The sequence below is a fragment of the Melopsittacus undulatus genome, chromosome 6, assembly GCF_012275295.1.
Source record: "Melopsittacus undulatus isolate bMelUnd1 chromosome 6, bMelUnd1.mat.Z, whole genome shotgun sequence".
Classification (NCBI taxonomy): domain Eukaryota; kingdom Metazoa; phylum Chordata; class Aves; order Psittaciformes; family Psittaculidae; genus Melopsittacus; species Melopsittacus undulatus.
In genome coordinates, this window is record NC_047532.1 from 14,259,898 (window position 1) to 14,283,009 (window position 23,112).

At 46.6% G+C, this 23,112-nt stretch overlaps 2 protein-coding genes across 3 annotated transcripts; one reads left to right on the forward strand and one right to left on the reverse strand.

Annotated features, from left to right (window-relative positions):
* Positions 1–6,788: 6,788 nt before the first annotated feature.
* TCEANC2 (transcription elongation factor A N-terminal and central domain containing 2) lies at positions 6,789–12,993 on the reverse strand. Its single transcript, XM_005151149.3, has 4 exons — positions 12,869–12,993; positions 11,272–11,413; positions 9,772–9,965; positions 6,789–7,910 (listed from the first exon to the last, which is right to left on the reverse strand). Exons 1-4 carry the CDS (start codon positions 12,968–12,970, stop codon positions 7,722–7,724), a joined length of 627 nt encoding a protein of 208 aa, XP_005151206.2. The 5' UTR covers positions 12,971–12,993; the 3' UTR covers positions 6,789–7,721.
* A 139-nt stretch (positions 12,994–13,132) lies between these two features.
* Positions 13,133–21,887, forward strand: TMEM59 (transmembrane protein 59). Of its 2 annotated transcripts, none has more exons than XM_005151148.3 (8): positions 13,133–13,352; positions 16,071–16,176; positions 18,245–18,339; positions 18,545–18,697; positions 18,964–19,048; positions 19,366–19,450; positions 20,206–20,314; positions 20,932–21,887. In XM_005151148.3, the coding sequence occupies exons 1-8, from the start codon at positions 13,161–13,163 to the stop codon at positions 21,085–21,087; spliced, it is 981 nt and encodes a 326-aa protein (XP_005151205.2). In that variant the 5' UTR covers positions 13,133–13,160; the 3' UTR covers positions 21,088–21,887. The 2 variants fall into 2 exon arrangements, with proteins under 2 accessions (XP_005151205.2, XP_012984983.2); XM_013129529.3 differs by having other exon boundaries at positions 19,369–19,450.
* Positions 21,888–23,112: the final 1,225 nt, after the last annotated feature.

The following is a 23,112-nucleotide window of genomic DNA, read 5'->3' on the forward strand; positions in this document are numbered from 1 at the left end:
AAGGTTTTCCTGTGTGTCACACTGATGGGATGTGCTGATGTGCTGCTGGACTGGGCAGGTACAATGATGGTGGAAGTGCCCCAATGGGCCCTGCTGCTGACACAAGACCCTGCTCCCCCTGCCCAGAGGCATGGGGCCAGCCCTGGGATTCTGAGTGGGATGGAGCATCCCACTGTGGCTCCCAGTGAGCCGTGGTGTCATGATCCACAACACGAGGGTCTGCCACCCTTAGGGAATCCCATTGCACCCAAAGCAAGCACATTAAGGTGCAGCCTCAGGTGCATTGTGCTGCGATAGCCATCCGGGTGCAAGGCTCTGCTGAGGGTGCTAACTCAACACAGCTGAACCCCGTCTTGCTCTGAGTGTCTGTGATGCCCCAAAGCTGTGGGCAGGCAGGCAGGGCAGTGTGCGGCTGGAAGGGATGCAGATGGGGTGCAGCAGGGTGCTGGGTTGCCTGAGCTGGCATTGTTGCCCTTCAGTCCCCTGGCTCCATCCAATGTGAAGAAGGTAGTGCTGCAGCAGGGTGAGCTCTGGGGATTGCTATGGGCTGGGTGACACCTTGGGGGCTGTTTTGGAGCCCCCAGGGCCTGGCCCTGCTCCTGCAAGGGCTACAAACCCATCCATTTGATGGCCTCCCACTTCCCAAGGCAGTGTTTCAGCTGTGACCGGTACCTTGGGTCCTTCTTCTACCAGGAATGCTTTATAGCCCCCAGGTTTGCGCGCTTGGACAAAACAAAGGCTGTCCTGATGCTTTGGTGAGCAGGAACACTGCATGATCTGCTCGCTTGAGATTGATGTGCCTGGGGGGGGACAGGGGGGTTCTGCTGACTCGTGCCTGTCTCTGAGCTGAAGATGGAGTGGGCAATGTGTTACCTTGGGGCTGCAGAAAGAAGCAGCTTCCTGAGCACACCCTGGGTGCTCCCCTCACCAGGCCACCACCCTTTGGTGGTTTGTCCTGTGTAATGCATAGGGAAGTTCTCAGTGGGAACGCCAGGGGTGGGCAGGGGAGCCTCTTGCAGCAAGCCAGCAAGACATAGGTGCTGTCTGGCCTCACGCTGTAATAGCTGCTGCTTTCCCCCACGTCAGGCTTGTGCTGAGAAAGAGGAGGGGAGATGTATTTAAATGGTTCTCACAGCTCTCTTGCACTGATTTCCTCCCTCTGCCCCCCGGTTCCTCTGCTCTGAGGGTATTTGTGTATCTTCAGTCTTTATACTCAGGTCTGGGTATACTTCAGTCTGGGGGAGCTGAGCCCCGTGTCTCTGAACAGTGCTGGTGGCATGCAGCATCGCACAGACCCTGCTGCTTGGGGGTTTCATCCTGCTTCCCGAGCTCCCCCATCCTCCCTGAAATCCCCCAGCTCCAAAGGAAGCCCTGGGGAGCAGCTGCTTGCAAGCTCCTTGGTCCCATGTGCAGGGTAGCTCTGGACACCAAGCTGGAAACACATCAGCAGCCTTGGATTGAGTGTGTCCCTTGGCAGCACTGCCCAGCCTGCCCAAATCCCATGCTGGGGACCACCTTGCTGGGAAGTCCCATTCCAATCCTGCTTTAGCTCTTTACCTGATTCTTTTCCTTCCCCCAGGAATGCCAGGAATGAGGTCTGAGGTTGGCTGGGCTCCCTGAATCCATTCTCCCAGTTCAGACCTGCATCCTCTCCTCAAATAGGCCTTTACGGTTAACTTACTAGTGACTGGCCCTGGGGCGGAGGCGAGGAGGGTTTGTGGGCTTGCAGCAGGTACAGGTTTGCTGCTCCTGGGGTGGGGGGGTTCCCAGGGACTGCTGTTTAAAGCCTGAAATCTCACAGTACTTTTGCCACTGCACAGATCACAGCTCAGCAGGACCTTGGCATGGGCAGGTTGGACGGTGTCGCATCAAGGGATGCACCAGGAAGGATGAAGGACTTGGTGCCCCTGTGCCACAGCTGGAAGTAGGAGAGGGTGATGCCCAGTGGGTACTGCCAGCCCTGGGCAGGTGCCTTGGCCAGGGGGTCTGTTTGGGTTGGACAGAGCCTTGAGTGAGGTGTTCCTGGCCATGGCAGGGGGTTGGAACTGGATGTTCTTAAGGTCCTTTCCAACCCAAACCATTCTGTGATGCTATGAAACAAAACCCCAGGATCAGCTGCAGGCAGCAAGGGGCTGCTCAGCAGCTTCACCTGAGCCACTGGTGATGGACCAAGGGCAGGGGTTTGTGCTGGGGGAAGGCTCCTGACCCAATATCATTGGATATCACTGGCTTTAGATGCCTGCTCCTCCTCTTCCCTCCTAGCACAGGGATACACTCACCAATGTCCCTTGTGTTCACCACCATGGGACTAAAGTCCCTTGGTGCAGACCAGTGATAAGGGAAACAGAACCCTCCAACCCCTTTGGCTTCAGTCACAGGCAAACCAAAGCCCTGCTCCACAGGGAAGTAGCTTGTCCTGCCTGCTTGGGTGGCAATTCCAGCCTGACACAGGGGCACCCCAGCCTTGGGGCTCCAGGTACCTGATGGAGACCCAGGCTGTGGTAGCACAGATGAGGAGGAGATGGCAGTTTCCCTGGGAAAACATAATGGATCAAACACAAGGACAGTTACAAATGGTGTTTACCAGGAGTTGTTTTCCCAGCTTATTTTAATCCCTGCTTCCTGGTTGTCACAGCCCTGGGAACAGTGAGGTCCTCACCTACTCATGGGGGTTTTGGTGTCTGGAGGCTGAACAGGGAGTTTGCTCCATGATGGATGGGAGAGTTTACAGCTGGATTTTGAGCTCATGGTCATGCAGCAGCTTGGGGTGTGTGTGTGTGGATTTGACCCTTTCCGTGTCTGGAACAGGAATACAGCATTTGCAATGTGAAAATTCCAGCTTAGGCAAAATATTGGCCAACAGCAGGAATGGTTTTGGCTCTTTCTTTACCACTGGAGCTGGCTGTGCTAGAGGAACAGCGTTTGTCCATTGTAGGAGCTCCCTTTATAGGGAGATAACTGCTTGTTAGGTAATAATATACAATTAGCAAGGATCATCCCATAATCTAGTCTGATTGACAGAGACCATGGATGTTGTTGAGTGGCCTGCCAGCAGCAGAATTAGAGGACTGTTAACTGTGGTGTAACCCTGGCACCGGCTTCCCCTTTTTGTGTCCTTTGGCATCACAGTCCCTTTGTGCCTCAGTTTCCCCTCTGGGGAGATGCCAGTTCATCCACTTGCATTTCACTGCTTTACAAGTGCTGCAGCCATTTAAAGGCTGCTCCATCCTATGCTCCTGCCCCTGTGGTGTGCTAACACACCCTGGGAGGGAAGCTCCTGGAGCCTCCTTCAGATGATCCGGGCTCCAAAAGACATCTGTGGCTGCTCCTTGCCTTAACATCTCTTGATCCGAGGCCAGCCCAGCAAACCCTTCCTATTACAGGGCTGCCAGGGAAGCAAATGAGATCTGAAAGTTTGGGTTCTTTGTGCAGAATGCTTTGAAGAGCCTCTTAAAAGCTGAAAACGGGTGAGCTGCCGTGCATTCCCTGTTCCAAAGGATAGGGAGGGCCTTGTCTGCTCCCGTCTTATTTCGCCCAAGTCATTTGCAGCAGGACAAAGCTCTCCTGAGCTGTGCCTGCTGATGGGGAACTGAGGGGGCTGGTGCGTGGTGCTGCCTTAACCTTGCCTTTCAGAAGCCAGGGTCAGAAGTCAGCTCTGGCACGGGTGAATTCCTGCTCCATCCTTCCTGGTGCTATCCCAAGCCCTAAGCTTGGGCAGGGGGAGCAGGTGATGGTACTTCCAGCTCCTTTCTGGGTGTAGTAGGTCTCTATAGCTCTGTCAGCCTTATGTACTCTGTCATTGAAAGAAATCTGTGGGCTTAATGTGGTAGAAAAAGTTTCTTTCTTTGTTCCATTCTCCAGATTGGGTGCCTCCTTCGTTTAATGTTTCCCCTGTAGAAAGGGAATCAGCTATTTCAAAGGCACCATACCAGAAAAACCCATCAAAAGGGAGCCCCCGCTCAGCCCTTTCATCTTCCCTTTTAATCTGAAAGGGTTTCCCCAGCATGAAGGCAGGAGCTTGCGGAGAGTCCCTGCCTCTGGAACGTGTCTTACCAGTACCCTGTGGCTGCACAGCACAGCAGCAACCGAGGGGAACAGGAGGGGAAAGAGCAGGACCCCTGTGAGTGGGTTTGCCACAGGCAAACTGTGGTAGATCAGATGTTTCAGAGCCAGGACAGCCTTGGGAGTGATGCGTTTTGTAGGGTTCAGGTGCCTGTGCCCTTCCCGACCCTCTGTTTCAAGGGATTTCCAGAGGTCTACAGCTAGTGAATGGATCACAGTGCTGGGAACCAGCCGTACAGCATGGAAACATCCTCCTGTATCCATGAGTTGCACAGCACCAGTCTCCCCACTGGCTGCATTGCACAGGAAGGAAGAGCTGATGAGTAGCGAACTGCTTCAGTAGGTAATCTAAGGCCTAAGTACATGCAGTTGTGCAGGTGAGATTGCTCCAAGGGGAGTATCTGGTCTTTACAGAGTAATTGAAAACTTGATTACTGCCAGGTATTGAGTACCCTGTTTCATATCCAGCATCACCCTTTGGGGGAATGAAGCACTTTTTGGCCTATTACTTTCTCATCTCTGTGTCTGTCTTCTTTCCAAACCTTCCTGTCTGGTTTTGTTCTTAAAGCATTCTCTTGTTCTCTGCATTCCTCCTGTCCTGTGAGTCCAACCCTTGGGCATCTTTTCCAGTTCCTCCAGTCAGTTTTATGCAAAGCTGAGTCTGAATCTTCAGCCCAAATGTTACTGCCAGCTTTAACATCAAGATAGAAGAGCTGGACTCAGAGCTATATTAGATCCTATATTAGAAGTTGGGCAAAAATATTAGCCATTAGGGAAATTTTTATAGGAGAATTTTCTCCTTGTTGCAGTAAGTTATTTCCCAAACAAAAAGTATCTGGCATGTGTTGACAATGAAGTAAAAACCATCTCTGCAATGCATGCCCTGAAGAGCTGAAGGTATCCAAAATAGAGTAAGTAAATCAATCTCTCTTCCCTGAAGGCTGCTCAGAAAGGAAGGTGTGAGGAACCAGGAAAGTATGGAAGAGTCACCTGGAAGAGATGGGCTTGGCAGAGCTTTGCTTATATCCGCAAGCAGAACCTGATGGCATAGGACAGATTGAGCCTGGGATTGTGTGGAGCAGGAGAGCTCACTTGCAGCTCTGAGTTGTTCCACAGTGCCTGTGGCCTCGGGGAAGCACTGGCTGTCCCACACCTACCTTGGGATGAATGGGTGGATCTCAGCCAGGCTGGTATCTCCTTGGGCTTGCAGCACTTCCAAAGGGAGGCACACAGGAGATGAGGTCAGGTTGTAGTTTTGCTTTCTTTCTAAACACACAGCTGGTGTTCCCACCAGCCTCCCGTTCCTTAACCCACCACAAACAACGCAGGGGTGCTCTGGATCACGGCAGGTCCCTGTTGATGTTGCTTTGCTTTTGGCTATCACAGTGTTGTGTCATAAATGGCATTCCCTCCGCAGGACTGCTTACTAATAAGAAGAAAAAGAACCACTCACATCCCTTTCCCTCTCACTGGGCTCCCAGGGCTGAACTATAAACCAAAAGTGGATCTCACTGAGTTGCTGTTTTCAGAGGACAACTGTCAGTGCTACAGAGCAGTTCCAATCCAGGCAGCAATTGCCCTCAATTGTTACCTGCATTGGGCACAACTTGGGTGATCCCTAGAGCTGTCCTGCAAAGCAGCATACAGCACAGTGTGAACTGGATGTGTGCTCTGATAAGCCAAATTTCTCTGTCTGGGAAGCTTCTCCAGCCTGGCTTTTGTCGGAACCAAAGTTCCCCATTCTGAGGATTTTTGCTTCTCACACTTTACCTAAATAGAGAAAACTCAGCCCAACACCAGGAGCAGAAGGCTGAAAACAAATGCGGCAGGCCTGGGTGCTGCAGCTCTGGAAGCAAAAGCTAGGCTGTTCATTGATCCTGAACCCCTTCCATGACAGCCCAGGATACATGAACTCAATTACAGCTATGCAGTTTGAAGTTATTTAAGTAGGAAATGGAGCTGATTACTTGTAAGAAGTAAATTGAGGGTTTCACATCTCTTGCCTCAGCCTGGTCACCAACTGTTAAGTCTTTATTGATGTATTAATCATGTAGTCACCTCCCATATATCTGCCAGTTTCTCTCTCATACTGTCTCCAACACGCTTAACTTCCCTCAGATGAAATGTCTGCACACCAGAGCACTGCTGTGTTCAGAGAAGCCAGCTCTCTGAACATACCTTCACAATATGTACAGGACAAAATGGTCCCTTTGGCACTGGCCCAAGCAAACACAACAGGGTTTCGATGGTTTTAAGAGAACCTGCAATTGTCTAATTCAGTTTATGGAGTTCAACACCTCAGGTGAGTTTTGAGTGTTTCTTTAGCTTCTAGCGGCCACAGAAGAAATAACTATTTATCAGATCCACATGAGTCAGTCATGGGTTAGGGTGAAGGTCTGAATAAAGACTAATTCACTGTTATTCATCCTTAAGTGACTCTTCTGACATGAGTGCCAACCACAACCATCGTGAGATGCTTCCTTAGAGCATATTAAGACTTCAATTCTTATGATGGTGAACAGGCAGGTTTCACTCATCCCCATACTCTGTTCTGTCTACCCTAACTGAGATAAATGTTTGTGACCGGTCCCTTGTGTGCATACACACACAGAGAACAGAGAGCACTTTATTACCTAACAGCAGAGAAACACCATGCCTGTCACAGCCTTAATGATAGCTTATGGAGAACAAGATCACTTGTGGCACTAAAGAAATCAGAGCAAGTATGAGAGGCAAGATTTCCAGGTTTTAATAACTAGAAGAAATTTAAACGATAGTTTGTTGCTTACATTCGTTCACCTGATCATTCTGAACCCTGCTGCTTTGGGGGGGAAAAAAGCCTTTCAAAGGACTCTATTTTTTATAACCTAATTTTATTTAGAAAATTCATTTCAAGTTTCTTTTTCCACATTACAGTAAGAACAAGCACCACACTTAAATTATTGGTGAGGTAGGGAAGTCTGAGTGAGCTGCTTGTTAAACAGCAGACACGTTAGATAGCACCTATACTCCAGGGCATGTTGATTTAATTCCAGGGATTTAAAAATGCCCACAATCACAGGATGACTGAGCCTATGCAATAATGGATAGCAAGTTACTAAACCCCATTTTGCATCCAACTCTGGAATGTAGCAAAGAGAAATCACCCAGCTTGGCAAAGCAGTTAGCTCTTGCCACTGGCAGGGCCCAGCTACAGAGATGTGGCTGATCTAGGGTTAACTGGAGTTTCCACTAGGAATCTTTCCCATGGACCAATTATCCTGAATTCCCAGTATTTCCTACCAGTACAGCACAGATTGCTCCTTTATGTTATATTCAGCTGATTACACCTGCAGATCCACATGAAGGATGGAGCTAAATTGAGGTATGACAAATGGGTGGAAGTGAGAAACAGTTGAGTCAGCAAGAATGGTTTTGTAGCAGGGAAATACACAGGAGAATAGAACAAACTTCCCTTGCAACAAGCCCAAGTCAGACTTACAGCACCACTTTCATCATTAGTAGTTCTTGTCTTCAGCAGCCCTGTTCATGTGAACATGAACAGGTTGTGAGTCACACTGTCAGCACTGTCTGCACTCCCCTCACAACAGAAAGGGCTCCTAGTTCCACAACAGAGATGTAGGCACATGAAGTTCTCACTCAGGATCAAGCACAACACCTCACTTTTTATGGCTCTTCACGAAGGCAGGGACAGTAAGTGTGCCAGCCTTGACTTCTGCTTGGATTTCAGGTTTGTGCTTTAATGAGAAGACAAGAGCTCGCACCATCCTGCGATACGGAGCGCTAATGAGACGGGAAGAGAGGTGAAAAGCTTCTCGCTCAATATTTTCAGCCAGTGGGTGATCAATCTGAAAACAGCAAAGTATAAAATTAGATCTTTACATTTAACAAGGAGACCAACTGATTGAAACGGGGAGTTTGGTGCTTTTCAGTCTTTCTTCATTAATCAGGTTAGATTCAAGGAAATCTACTTCCCATCACAAGTGTACCAGGAAGAGCAATTTAATTCCACCCTAGCAATTAAGGAACAAGGCAACGTGGTCAGTGGCAGGGAACATATCCACATCTCCAGCTGGGTGGCAGTACTTTGCCATCACAACAGGAAGCAACTAGCTTTGGGTATCAAGCTCAACTGCAATTACAAGCTAGGTTCCACTGTCTCCATAAAGCTCACTTTTGATCTTGCTGATATAAGGTACCTTGGATACTATTTTAAACTTGATTCCAACAGCAACTCTAAGACATGCCAAACACTTGGCAACTCTGCCTGGTGCTATAAAGGGAAATGTGGGCTCTCTGTGTGTAGAAGGAGGTGTAATTAACAATGCAGAAAGGGATTTGCTAAATGTTAATTATGCAGTTATTGCTTCAACATGTGCCAAAACCTGTAATTTAGCACAGCTCAGAAAAAAAATCCCCCACCCATCAAGAAATAGCTTTAATTTCATTTCAGCCTTTTGTGCAGGGGAATCTCCCATGCTTTGCATGCAGGAGATTCCAGCGTGCCAAGCAGTATTCCTCCAAGTCTTTTGCCCACTCTGGCTTTGCTACTCCTGACTAACCTGCCCCTCTGCTGGGCAGCACTAGAAGCCCCTTGGCTCCACTCAGCCCCACCTTCCCTTCTCCTTGTTTGTCACCCTCTCAGGTGTTCCTGCTCCTCATTTGCTGGACCTCTGTGGCTCCCCCTTCCCATATATATTGCCTATCTGCTGCTGCAAGCTCCTCTTACACCTTTGGTAGGAGCTGCAAGCTGGAAGGGCATTTTTCCTTGCTATGGTTTCAGGTAAGTCCTGATCACAGGCAATTCTGCTTTGTCCAACACTACTTGTTTTAGGATGGTACCATAGCCTTTATGTTCTTATAGTTCAAGACTTTACCACCAGCCTTATCACAATGCCTAGATGTGCTTTCCAAGAACTAAGCTTGCAGTGGCCTGGCAAAGGTGAGCTCCCACCTTTCTGAGGTATTCCTACAGCCAACCATCTTCTCATGCTGCCTCAGTCCTGATGGACTGGAAGTTGGAGAGATTGTTCTCACAGCTAGCAAACACACAGCTTTGAAACTCTCGAGTGCTTATCACTTGACTTGCCATTTAAATTATAATTAATGAATAAATTAAAAAGGATAATTATTATGGCATTTCATAGACCAAGCAAACTAGTCATTAAGCCTTACAGCGAAGCCCTGTTCATTTACTTAAAGATACCTGCGGGATCTGGTATTTATCACCACTTTATATACTGTCAACCTTGCCTCTTTGTTTTTGCAATAGATTTAAATTTACAAATGTTTAATTACTTAAATATGAAACACCCAAAAGATCCCAGTGTTGGTTTCACAGCTGTTAAGCAGTAGGAAAAACTTTATGTTCTATTAACTTCCTCCTTCCCTTGTATAGCCAAACTGCAGCAGTACATAACTCTTCTGCTGGCTGGTTATGTAAATGAGAGCAAATACACCTCACCTACAACTAGCATGTTTATTTGGTTAGCAGCCCCCCCCCCCCCCAAATGATCTACCTTGAAAATAAAGCTACTTATAAATAGGGACATGCAGCAAATCACTGGAAACAGAAACAGATCATCTGGTCTTGTCCTCACTCTGCAGGCAGGGCCAGCTTTACAGTAACTATGGCTGAAAAAGGTTTGTTTAACTTGTTGCTACAAGAAATAAGTCATTGAGCCAAAGACAAACAGATCTGAACATTACCTCTAGATCCAGGGCTTCACAAAGCAGCTTCCGTGCGTTCTTTCTGAAAGCCTCAGTCTTGGGATCGCTCCTGACCTCTATTGAGGGTCTGTTTGAATGGTCTTTGATGAAAGTTCTCCACTCTGTGTAAATCTCTTTGGCAAGGCTGGCCACCTCGTGATCCGAATGCCTGCGCATCTTATTCACTGTGTGACCTGGAAAACAGTAACAGCTCCTTCAGATCTTGGAGGTGGGCAAAGCAGAAAGGACACCAGTCAAATGGTAGGGGTGCTAAAGCAGCCACACACATTCTGAATTCAAGCAGTGTCAGCAAAACAAGCAGCACATTGTCACAAATATAAGTATAGAATTATTAGGAATGAAACCTGAAGTTCTCACTCCTTGACTTCTGTGGTGATTTTTGCTTAAGCAATTATCACGGAATTGACCTATACATGTGAAAATTACCTTCCAAGTCACCAAGCTGTGGAGCAACACTCACATAATACAGGGCTATGTTAATTTTTTACACAGATACTATTATCTGGTGAGAGGTGGTTAAGAGTGGCCTACAAAGAACGCTGGTTTTAAACTGAAACACCCTTAAAGGAAACAATTTTAATACACAGTCACCACGGTGACTCCAAGCAGAATCTTTCCTACCGACAGTGCCTGCCAGTGTAAAAGAGGCTTTCCTGTTAGGAAACAAAAGGGACGTTCTTTCAGCGGGGTACTTCTCTCTGACCACTAGCGCTGTTGGCCAGGAGATGTCACTGTTAGGCTTCGGTGGCTCTTGAGCCCTGCCGCATGCAGGCAAGCACCGGGAAAAATCTCGGGAAAAGCCTGAATAAACGGAGTATAGCAAATGAAACAACAATTCAGAAGCATGGGGAAAGAGGCAGATCGTATATGCTTTTCTAAGGCAAGGGGGGCTCTCTGAATAGAGATCCAGCTGCTCTAATGACAAAGGCCAGCACAACTGTCTCTCACGCCAGGATGTTCTCCACAAGGCAGGGAAGGCAGGGACCATGTGGTTTCACATTATCCCCCCCCCCCAGCTCCCATGAAAACGAGCCAGGCATCGGCCTGTGTCATTTGCATGGAGCTGCCCATCTGCTGGGGGTTTCTCAGGGTGGATTCAGTAAGAAGTTCTGGGCTAACCTGAGGAGAATATCTTCTGTGTCCAGAGGATTCAGGCAGATCAAAGAGACGAGCTGCATCCTGGATGGCAAGAGAGCACTCAGGTAGCAGGAAAAGGAACACAGGCAGGTGCCCAAGAAGAGCCCTTCAAACATCTGACCGCAGGAGGGATGGTGCAGTATTTGGTAATAAGCAGGAGGAAATTTGAGGCTAGCTGCCTTTTTCAGTACAAGCTCTGACAACTACGGGCTGGGTATCAGCAGTTTTCTATTGGCAGCTACTCTCATTTCTGAAGAAGCCTGCAAGCTAGTCTCTTCTGTACTGACAAGCCAAGCAGACACAAGACAGCATAATATTCAGTCTATATCAGGCAAAAGGTACCTATTTTTGTTGAAAGTAACACTTCTTTGGAAGGTATTTTCTTCTTCAGCTCCTCCAAAGCTTCAATCAGATTCTCTTTTGGTTGCCCAGGAAGCTCAAGCATAGATTTCCATCGTTTTATGTCTTCCACAACCACAACTCTCTGGAAAAGAGAAAAGCCATTAGGAAAGTGGAATCTTCTTCTTATAAATAAGGGCACTGGCTTCACCTCAGCTAATGAGGCTGTTATCAACACATGAATTATTGATTATGGCATGAACCAGAGTACAGAACACATGACGGCCTGGAATGATGGGTACTTGCTTGATATCAGCAGCCTACTGCAAATGAAGAGCGAAGTAACTAGGGAGCAAAGTGAGATGCTTCACCTTAGTCTGCCAAACTTAGTATACATAACAACAAATGCCTGAGAGAAGTGCTTTGAATTTAAGGAGTCCATTGTATAAGTGTCTCTTAATAGAAAAAAGGATTAAGAAGGGCATCTTTAGTAGTCTGTGAGGATCCAAATCCTGCTTTGAATTTAACATAATGCCAGCAGGGAGAGAAACAAAGCATTAGGGAACATGAACACAAACCCAAGCACACCAGTCATTTGCAGTGCTTCTCACCCTGCTTCTGCCACAGACCTTGACAGAACAGATCTTTAAGGTCCCTTCCAATACAAACCATTGTGTGATTCTGTGGCCAGAGACAGTGAAGGTCTTGTATTCCAGATGTGAGTCATCTTACAAAGATTCAGCAGTGGGATCAGCTGAGTGTTCTATGCACCATTCTTTTGCTTTATGCCTTACATTAATAAGCTCTTTGGGCCAACAAGTGCTTTCCTATTGTGTTTCTGCAAAGAGATGGCTCAGCTCTTACGCAAGTCTTGCACAGTTCCACCATGCAACCAGCTGAAGGGCCCTCCTCAAAGGGGTGAGCTGTGAGCCAGCCAGCAGCATTGAAGCTGGCTGTGTCACTTGGCTATATGTGAACTGTGTGCCCACCCTGACCATCAGGCAGGAATCATACAATCCCAGCCTGGCTGATGTTGGAGGGGACCTTAAAGCTCATCCAGTTCCAACCCCTGCCACAGGCAGGGACCCCTTCCACTGCAGCAGCTGCTCCAAGCCCCTGTGTCCAACCTGGCCTTGAACACTGCCAGGGATGGGGCAGCCACAGCTTCTCTGGGCACCTTGTGCCAGCGCCTCAGCACCCTTGGCTAAAGAACCAGTACCTAACCCCTCAATACATAACCCATCTCAGGTTAGGAAACCCGTTCCAGTGCAGCAGGGTCTTTCCTAACCTCACTTCCCTGTTCCCTGTGCGGATGCTCTCAACACCACAAAGGTGTCTGTGATCCGAACCGTGTTGAACCGAACGTTCCTCCCGCCGTCACGCCATGCAGAGCCCGCTCCCCTGCCCGAGGTGCCTCAGGCTCCTCGGGGGTGCTCCCACCACCGTTACGGGGACAGCGCAAGGCCGGGGAAGGCCTCAGCCGCTCCAAGGCAGCGGGCCCCGTCGCAGCACCCGGTACCGCGGGGTGAACACCTCCCCCGAGGCCCGGGACAGCCGTGCTTCCCTTTCCACTTCCCCCCCCCCAGTGCCGGTGACCTGCCTTGAGGGACTCGAGGGTAGCCTGCCGGTAGGCGCGGGGGGCCGGCCCGGCGCGGCGGGGGCTCTCCGGGCAGCGGGCCTTGCGCACCACGAACCGGTCCATGCTTCTCCCGGAAGCCGCCGCCCCGCCCGTTCCGCAGTGTAGTTCCCGCTGCCGGTGAGGCCCTATGAGATAGCCGGGGCTGCCCCGCGGAGCGGACTACAACTCCCAGCATGCCCCGCGCGGCGGGGAGCGGCGGTTACCCTCGTTAGAGAGCCCCGCCCCACCAGTGCGGGCCTGCGGGCGGAGGAAGATGGCGGCGCGGTTGGGCGGTCTGTGCTGCCTGCCTCTGGTCCTGGTGCTCCTGGTGGGTGCCGGCGGCAGCGCTCGGGAGGCCGGGCCGTTGCCTGCTGCCTCGTCCGAGGCTTTTGACTCCGTGCTGGGCAGCACGGCGTCGTGTCACCGCTCCTGCCAGCTGACCTACTCCCTGCACACCTACCCCAAGGTACGGGCGGGCCCTGCCTCACGGCGCTTGGCGGGGGGGCCCCTTCCCAGGCCCCTTCCCGGGCTCAGCACCGCTTCCCTTCTCACTCCCTAGCGTAGCGGCGCCCCGGCTTGTTCTTTACCACTCATTCCCTGCAGCTCCATCTCCTGTCCTTTCCCTGTTGTGCTCCACGGTGACGGGACATACCTGGGATCCCTCCGCAGGAGTGCTTTCTGAGGCCTGTGCCTTTCTCAGGCAGTGTTGAGGTATTTTTGAATAAGCACAGGGTGCCCAGCGAAGCTGTGGCTGCCCCATCCCTGGCAGTGTTCAAGGCCAGGTCGGACACAGGGGCTTGGAGCAAGCTGCTCTAGTGGAAGGTGTCCCTGCCTGTGGCAGGGGTTGGAGCTGGATGAGCTTTAAGGTCCCTTCCAACCTGAACCATTCTAGTGTTGCATGAAAGAAGCTCATGCTTGTAATGTTCAGGTGCAGTTAGTAACGTGCTGCTCTTCTTCCATGGTGTGTCCTCATCTGTGTAGATTCTTGTCCCAACAAAGCAGGGAATGCAGTGGCTTCTCTAAAGATAGATACTTAATTTTGAAAATAGATGGTTAGGCTGCAGCTTGTAAAAGAATTTCGGCTTTAAAAATATGGCTTTGTTACTGCGGGGCAGTTTTGTGGGTTTTGCTGCTTTTTTGACTCCTGTTAAAGTGGCAGCTGTAATTTAACTTAGGCTGGTCCCATATTTTTGGGAGCTAAAACAGTGTTGTGCTCATGACAGGCCAGAGATCCTGAGTCAGGGGACCTGTATATGATGATAAACAAGTATTTTGTCAGAACCTGCAACCCGTGCTTTGATTTGCTTGCATGGATTTTCTTTCATTTCATGATAAAATACTGGAATAGTGTCTACTAATGGGACTATCATTTCCTACGCCAGAGTTTGCTGTTGATTCAGGTGTTATACGGCTTCGAAGTGCTGGTTTGAGTGTGGAAAATCTAGGACTGAAAATCATCTTTCCTGATCTCTTCTTGGCAATGTACTTCATTATCAGCTGTGGCTGTGTAGCAGGCTCAGCTCTAAATGATGGAAGCTCTCACCCCACCTTTGAGATTTCACATAAGGGCAACAGGCAGATTGGTCACAATGTCAGGTAATAGGACTTTGTCTGCTTCCATGTGGAACTTAAGTTGGGTTTTGTGACTGTAGCTGGTATCAGTGTCCCCACAGCGAGGGGTAGCAGGGAGTTGCGTGGAATGCAAGTAAACTTATACATGTACATATGGCATATGTACATATGGTGCCTACATGTGATGATGTTGAGGAGAAAAAAACCTAAACCTGAGGAATTAGGACTAACTATTACTATAATACATTTCCATACTGGTTTGGTGCAATGCTCTTGTTTCTGTTTCAGGACTTGTTTGAGGCAGGCAGATATTTCTGTGATTTTTTTCGTTGTACATCTCAGTTCTTTGCTGTGTTTTGCAGGAGCTGTTGAATAAGACACTCAGCTCTTCCTTTATGTGGAGTGTTTTCTTCTGTTTGTCACAATGCTCCCAGCTGAACTGAAGGAAATTGGTTTAGTTGTCATTGGAAAATAAGACAGGCTTCATTGAGACTTCTGTGGAACACTGCTGTAGAAATCTGTCTGCCAAAGCTAATTCTGCCTGGGTATCATAGAGTGGGTAGGGTTGGAAACCAGTCACATTTTCTGCAACAGCCTAACTACCCCAGCCACCTTGTCAGTGGTGTTAGAGTTAAGTTTTGTGTACACAGTTTTCTACCTTTGTGCTTCAAAGCAGGTGAACTTGTGCTCTCAGAGACAATGGCCAGTTCCTTTACAATAGGTTATACAGTGAGGTGTGGTATAGTTGGGTTTTGTTAACTTAATTCAGAGCCCGTTTTCCACCTGTACAGCAGATGGCTGCAGTCATTTGAGTGGTTGTTAGTGGTTTTGATGGGTCTGATACACAACAGGATGTGATCATAACTAGGAGAGGCTGTTTTTAGTTCTGCAATGTGGGGAGCACTATATGTGGAAAGTGCACATTCTTCCCTTTGGTATTGTGGAGAGAAGAAATAGTGGGTGTAGGCTTTCTAGATTGGCATCATTTTAATAGCTGCAGTGAGGAACAACTTTTCCCCTTTGGTTCAATATAATAAATGTGTGTTTGTGGAACTGGTTTGACAAGTAAGCAGTGATCCAGGGAGCTGGGATAGTACATCAGAATGATCTCTTATTTTGGCAGTTCTGTTGTAGTTCTGATTAGAGTTTGGTAGATGCTTTGTAATGCACTGCCGAAATTAGCCTTTTTTTGCCCCTTCCCGTTAGGTTCTACTGTTTAAGTTCTGACATGGAAGTTATTGAACCTTTGTAGGCTTAAACATCAGTAAATCTTTTAAAACAGTGGCTCTGATATTTAAACCCCTTAAGAACAGAGTGTGAGTTACAGGGCTGGAATTACAAAACAGAATTTGCTGTTCCAGGTTTGCTCCACCACAGGATGAAGAGCTCTGAAACAGATCAATGTGTGTGTTAGTGTTCAAGAGCTGTAGCTGGGGTTTTATTTCAGGTCATCCAGAGTCTTGTGTTTAGCTGGCTACTAGGTCTAGTGGAAGGAAGGAGGATGGTGTTCTGGTGGGTAGCTTTTTATAGCACTTAACAAAAAAAAATGCTTTGCTTTCTGACAATACATTCTTGAATGGAGGGATACAAACCTGTCCTTGTGCCTCCCCAGGAAGAGGAGCTGTATGCATGCCAGCGAGGCTGCAGGCTGTTTTCCATTTGTCAATTTGTGGATGATGGCATTGATTTAAATCGCACCAAACTGGAATGTGACTCAGGTAAGTCTTCAGCCCTCCTTCAGCATCCCATAATGTGCACACATAACAGAGGGAGGAGCAGGAAAAGGTGGTGTTATATTGGTGGGATTACTTCAGTTGCTTTCTTGTTTTAACAACTTCTGAAACTTTATGTATGGGATGCAAGAAAAACAAGCAACTCTTAGGAAAAGTTTTCTGTTCTCTGCAGGTTTCTCCTTACTTGAGCCTTAGTATTGCTGTTTTCCTGACAAGGTCTTAAGTGACATCAGTCTCTGTAAATAAATTAGCAATGCTTCATTTTACTATAAACAGTGTGTCATACAAAATGGCTGGGGGGAAAAATCCAGTCAAATGAACACTAATAATTCCAAGTTGCATTGAGTCCCATTTACCATGTCTGGCAGACTTCTGTACAAGTGAATTGTTTAGAATGCAGATCTTGATGAGCTGTCTGCATTGTAACATGTGGTCTAGGCTACATCCTGAGCCTTACCTACAGCTAAACTCTTGGGAGCAAGGTATGTGTTTTGTTTGAAATACGTTATTAGATACTAGTGATTAATTCTCGCAGATTATCTGTGTTAAGAGTAGAAATTTCATAGTGAAATTAAATATGTTTCCTATAGTCCATATTAATATTGGGGTTGGAATTGTGTAATACTTTCATCCAGGCAGCTGATTCACAGTTTTATTCAGAGATTAAGTGGGACATAACCACCCAAACCAGGGAAGGTAGGAGCTCCCTGTCAACGTTTCCAACACAGTTAAGAACTAAGCCAGGACTCAAAAGGATTCCCGTCAGTAGCTCACAAAAACAAGAGGGGTAGTGGCTGGCTCAGAGAGCTGATAGAAGTTAGGGAAGTAGAAAGCCTGACATGCAGAGATGCTGACATGCTACAAAACTGGATTAAATACTCTAGAAATGGGCTAATGCTCTAGTCTGTCATACACCGTGTATAGCTGTGATACATCATGTCAGTCTGGTTGTCAAACCACACATGAAAGAGTGCCATAAAAAAGGGTGGTGTAGCAATAGACCACATGTAGAGGTAATGGAACAGTTGCTTACTTCCTGGTTTAACTCTCCTTCCTGAAGCTGTTGTCTTTTGCTGGCTTATGTTCTGTAATCTGTTGGTTGGTGCCCTGACTAAATATTCTGTGCTTGGCAAGATAGATCTTGGCTGATCTGCTCAATTCTGTCTTCTGATGCTTCTGTATGCCTACAAACACTAGTTTGGTAGCACTTTTGCCATGGAATCACTGTTCAGGTGCTAGGAGCTGAACACTCAGATGCTTAGTGGCTGATGCCATGCTTTCTTCCAGCCCTTTAGACCTTATAATGGTCTTTGTTCCTGCAGAAAATGGGGAGTGCTGCTGTCCTCTGTATTGCTGCTTGGTTTGATTCTTTAGTTCAGGTAGAACTGCAACATTGTCCACTTAATCTTTAGTTTTAGGGAAGAGCTGTGCCCGTGTGTTGTCTGCCTGATTACTCTGTGGTCTTTATGATCTCTAGTACGCAACTAATAGAAGTTGTCTGTAAAACAAAGAGTTGACTTCATTCTTCATTAGAAAATGACTCCATAGTACTTCCAGAGCAATTTCTGTACTTGTCACAGTAGCAGGAAAATGCTCCTCTGATTTTCCTGTCATACTGTGACTACTCCTGTTACTTCAAAGGGATTTAATGGACTGATGGTCCCTTTGTTCTTTTTAGGATTCTGTCACTTTTCTTTACCTCTCTGAGGTAAAAAATCATGGTTTATGTGCTGTGTAGAGAAAAAAAAAATAGGGGCAGTGAGAGGATCAATGAAAACCTGCATCCTTGAGTTTGGCCAGGGTAATGTTTCTGATCAGTTGCTGTGACTGCATTCAGATTTCAACCACATCATCTGTCAAAGCTCTCATTCCTTAACCTTCATTAGACCTCAGAGCAAATGCTATCCTTGGAGTGATTGCCACATCTTTCCCTGCAAATGGGATTGTCAATCTTTCAACTGCTGCTTTGTTTCTGATCCAACTTATACTGAAAATGTTTTCTTAACTAAAATGCAGAATTTATCTTCTCATTTGGGGAAATTCTTCCTTGCAGCCTGTACTGAAGCATATTCCCAATCTGATGAACAATATGCTTGCCATCTTGGATGCCAGAACCAATTGCCATTTGCTGAATTAAGGCAAGAGCAAGTAAGTAGATGACATGTTTTTCAAATACCACCTACTTGTTTTCTGTTCAGTGCGTGTGTCTTCTCTCTTTAAAATTTCTTCAAATGGAACATAAATGTTCCTAAGGACTGCAATCTAGATAATGGGGTAACGAGTGAGCAAGAACAGCATTTCTGTCCTTTTTGTATGAAACCAAATGGAAAACCAGTGAATGTTGTGCTTGCAGTTAATGTCCCTGATGCCAAGAATTCATCTTCTCTTTCCACTGACGCTGGTGAGATCATTCTGGAGTGACATGATGGATTCAGCTCAGAGCTTCATAACATCCTCATGGACTTTCTATCTTCAAGCAGATGATGGCAAAATTGTCATATTCCAGGTGCTTGCCTTTTTCATCGACATTAAGGTGTCCTGGCTGCTAAATGTTTCACTCTGCTCCTTCCAGGCACACAAAAGATTACAGAGCACTATCAAAAGTGTTTAGTTTTTGCTAGTATTTCACTGCCTTTAGGGCTGGGGGAAGGGGATCAAACTTAGGTGACTGGTGCATGTCTCAAGGTTAACTTCAATATTAGTTCTGTAACTTACCAAGCTCAGTGGGAGCTTGCTAGCAGGATCTTCTCCTAACTCCTGGTTTTGTTTTAGTCAAAGCCAGAAGTACAGTATGTTCCACAGCTTGACCAGGAAGCTGCAGATACAAGAGGATCCTTGCCGCTGAGTAAAGCTGCTCGTAAGTTGTTCTTTGTGTTTTGGAAGAGCAAATGCAAATGTTCCCTGCATGCAGAATAACAGGAAAGTAGCTGCAGGTGGCACATGAAAGCTAACTTTTTAGAAAGCTGAAATAGGAGAATTCTTTGCCATGCAGACTGTACTGTGTACACTTAGCAAAGCCTGTGGTAGAAAGCAGGCTCTGCTGGAAATAGAAACATGCAAGCTAGGGCCGTTTTTAAAGCTTCCCTTTATGCTCTCTGTATAGATAAACTGTGTGGTGTTTGGGTCTCCTCTCTTACTGCTTTCCTGACTGCTGTTTCTGCTCCTGTGTTTCAGCAGACCTACACCCAGGAAGCTCACAGACGTACAGAGGGCTTTTTGAAGAGCGAGCAAACGACAGCTTTTTCAAGTGTCTCTCTATGTATGTATATTCTAGAATGTCTGTACCTAGTAAGGAGGATAATGGCCTTTCCTCTGCCTGTATGGGGGCACTGTTGCAAGATCTCCAAGTCCTATAAGTCTCTTAGGTTCAAGATGCAGAGCAGTTAAAATTATGTGTCTGTTGCTGCTACTTTTCCATACTGGCCCCATGATGTTTGCAAGCTATTCTGCCAACTTTGATTCTCCTTTCCATTTCAAATGAACATTGTATTTCCTGTGCTGGTTTTGGGGTGTGTTCTGTGAACTGTTTAATCAATACTGGGTTTTGCCTGTTCTTTAGCTCTGGGTATGTTTCAGGGCAAAACACTTGTATTTTGCTTTGGGCTTGTCTGATAGGAAAGCCACTGTTATGTCTCATTTCCAGGCTGAAAATACCCAGTGTGTCTGTATTAAAGCTTTACTGAAGATCAGTATTTTGATTCTTCTTTTCTTTACTCTGATTACTTTCTCCTTCAGAGTTCACACATGAAGGCTCAGTGAATTGCACACCAAATATGTAACAGAAAAATCTGGGTTTAAAGCTAAATGGGCCAAATAAAAAGAATCCAGCAAGTCTTTCAAGTCAGATACTAAATAGGCATTAGAGTACCGAGGGGCCTGAAGTGGCTGTGTAGCTGAAAGAGCTAGAGGCTAATGAATCAACAGAAAATGCAGTCAAAATTGAGCCAGATTTTTGAGAGGCTCCATTGTCTTGCATTCAGTATATGAAATCTAGTAACATTCTTTCCATTTCAGAAATTCCAGTTGGATTTTAACCACTACACTTGTCCTGTCAGTGTTGGTGCTGCTCTGGATTTGTTGTGCAACTGTAGCTACAGCTGTAGAGCAATATGTTCCATCTGAGGTACTGCTGTTTTATAACTTCTAATAGTTTTTATTGTATTAATGATATTACTTTTATGTTCCTGGCTAGAAACTAAGAAATATTTGGGGGGGTTCAACTAGAAAGAGGTTGAGTGTTTCTTTGTGTGTTATTCAAATGATGATTTTATAGCTGAGCAATTCTTCCGCCTTCCCGAAGCTGATGGGGGCTTTGAGCCTTACTCAGACAGCACAGATGTCTTTTGGTTTGTAGCATTCTCCTCTTGACAACCTTCAGATTACTTGTAACAAATGGAGGCTGCTTATGATTTTTGTGGGAATGAAGCTATACTGAGGGTCGGATGGTGTAGGTGGAAGGCAGCATGGGTTTAATCCAGGAGGATCAGTAGTGAGAACAGAAGTGACAGCATGTTATTGGTGTTACACAGGCACTGTATCTACTGTTCTCGCAGATTTAATACTTTCTTTTGGATGCAAATCTTGTGCTAGCCATGAATTTCAGATGGTAAAGAAAGCCTGGGTTCACTTGTATTGAAGGGCTGCAGCCATCAGAACCAGGAATAAAGTTGTATAATGAAATGCATTTTATTCCCAGTATGGAGAGTCTTTGTCTGAAACTGAATTGTTTCACTCTTCCAGAAGCTGAGCATCTATGGAGATCTGGAATACATGAATGAACAAAAACTGAACAGATACCCATCCTCTGCACTCGTTGTGGTTAGATGCAAGACTGAGGAACATGAAGAAGCAGGACCTCTTCCTACAAAAGTCAACCTGGCTCAATCAGCCATTTAAATAAGCCTCCCCTGGATCTAATAGACTAATTCTAACAGAGCTAGCAACTCCTGATTGATTGTGGTGGTTCTTCAGATAAGAAGCTTAGCAGCCAGTCTTTAAATGCAAATAAAGTTACAGAATCAACACACGTCATGGGATTTTGTTTTCAGCTAGTAGTCAAGATTCAGACATCTTGAATTTGTTTGTTTCCACCTAGTCACTTCTCACTGGTGTTTGCTGCCTGTCTTTGCTTACAGAACCTGTAAGCGTGCTTTCCATACTGCCATGACACTTTCCAACCTGTTTGTGTGTTCTAGGATGTAATGTGTACATTCAGAGTTAGCTTTGTAAAGGTATAAGACATTTTAAGTAGGCAGGAGATGCCTTTTTAGTGTTGCACTTTCTGTTGTAGTTAAAGAAAATACTATAAAACTATCTGCGGAATTTTTGTTCTTGTTCATGTTCATGCACAGACAGCCCTGGCTCCAAAAATAGAAATATATATATATTTGTTTCCTACAACTTGGCAATATCAAAGATGGAAACATTTGTGAGGTGCTGTAGGCTAGAACTCGGTTTGTGGAAGATGGAACTCTGTTAAAACCTATGGACATACCCCTTCACACCCAGAGAGCATACCATGGTCAATTCTTTTGTCAAGTTTAAGTCTTAAACTGCTTGTAAAGTTAGCACCTGTGTTTTCTGAAGAAATCCTTCCTTCTGTTCTTGGTTAACTATTCCAGTCTTGTAACTTCATTTCCAGAAGCAAGCTGATTCCTGAGAAATGAGAACAGACAAATAAAATTGACGGTATAGAAGATGTTGACTATATGGTTTTTTGCTATGGTGAATTGTTGGCTGCACATACTCACTGTGAAAGCCTGTCTGTCGCGTTCCTCTCATGGCAGTGTGACCTGATTTTGCTCTATGGTTCACCAACACAACTACTAGCAACGTCCCTTGGATTTCTAACACAGCTTTTGTGGCTCTTTGCTTTGAGGAGATCACTGTGTGCTGGTTCCTAAAATGCTAGCAATTTGGGGAGTGCATGTGAATTATGGTGGGGTCTCTATCTGAAAGCTGGCTAGAATGCATGGTTTCTAACTCATGATATTTTGCTGATTGTACAGAACTCCCTTGAAGGCTTAAAAACCTTCAAACAATATGTGCTCATGTTTTGAATTCTGGTGAGAACGGAAGGGGAAATGGGTTCAAACTTAAACAGGGGCAGTTCAGGTTAGGTATAAGGAAGTTCTTTACTGTTAGGGTGGTGAGGCACTGGAATGGGTTGCCCAGGGAGGTTGTGAATGCTCCATCCCTGGCAGTGTTCAAGGCCAGGTTGGACAGAGCCTTGGGTGACATGGTTTAGTGTGAGGTGTCCCTGCCCATGGCAGGGGGGTTGGAACTTGGTGGTCCTAAGGTCTTTTCCAACCCAAACCATTCTGACTGTATGAGTCTGTGATTCTGGAGGATGCAGTGTTGTGCTCCCTCACTGTTGAAACTGGTTCAGTTGTCATTCGTAATTGGGCTGGTGGTTGTGTAACTACAGAGGATGGAGCTTTGCAGGGCCATTAAGCAGGAATGTGCATTAGTGGCCTGCGCAGTGCTGCTGGAAACCCTCAGAAGCACTCCCTGGTTTTTGTGTCAGTTAGCACTGAGCAATGCTTGTTTTAAGGAGGCTTCTATCAACGTGCAGACACTGCAATTTGAAGTCTTAAAAGAGTGGTATCTCTTCATGCTAAATTCTTCAATGGGACAATGTGGTGGCCCAGAAATGCGGGTGCCAACAGCCACTGACAGGTACCATTGTGTGTACCATGGCATTATTGCAAAGGCCTCGAGCGTGACTGCTGGCGTGGTAGGTTTGGAGCTCTGCTCCCTTGCATGATAGCAGGGGTGGGAAATCCCTCTCTCTGCAGCAGTGATTCAGCCAAGATGTCTATTTCTGCTCAAGCAGTGAAAGCTCAGTACAGAGCCCTGGTTTGGTGCAGCATGCCAGTGTTCTGCTTTGAGCAGCGTTGGATGTGCTGTGTGCCATGGATG

Excerpts from the sequence above, each read along its gene's own strand:
- TMEM59 (XM_005151148.3), top strand. The coding sequence starts at position 13,161 with ATGGCGGCGCGGTTGGGCGGTCTGTGCTGCCTGCCTCTGGTCCTGGTG. Across the intron at positions 16,177-18,244 it reads CAAACTGGAATGTGACTCAG|CCTGTACTGAAGCATATTCC; the intron begins GTAAGTCTTCAG and ends TCTTCCTTGCAG. Across the intron at positions 18,340-18,544 it reads CTGAATTAAGGCAAGAGCAA|TTAATGTCCCTGATGCCAAG; the intron begins GTAAGTAGATGA and ends TTGTGCTTGCAG.
- TCEANC2 (XM_005151149.3), bottom strand. The coding sequence starts at position 12,970 with ATGGACCGGTTCGTGGTGCGCAAGGCCCGCTGCCCGGAGAGCCCCCGC. Across the intron at positions 11,414-12,868 it reads CTACCCTCGAGTCCCTCAAG|AGAGTTGTGGTTGTGGAAGA; the intron begins GCAGGTCACCGG and ends TCTCTTTTCCAG. Across the intron at positions 7,911-9,771 it reads GTGAAGCCCTGGATCTAGAG|ATTGATCACCCACTGGCTGA; the intron begins GTAATGTTCAGA and ends TGCTGTTTTCAG.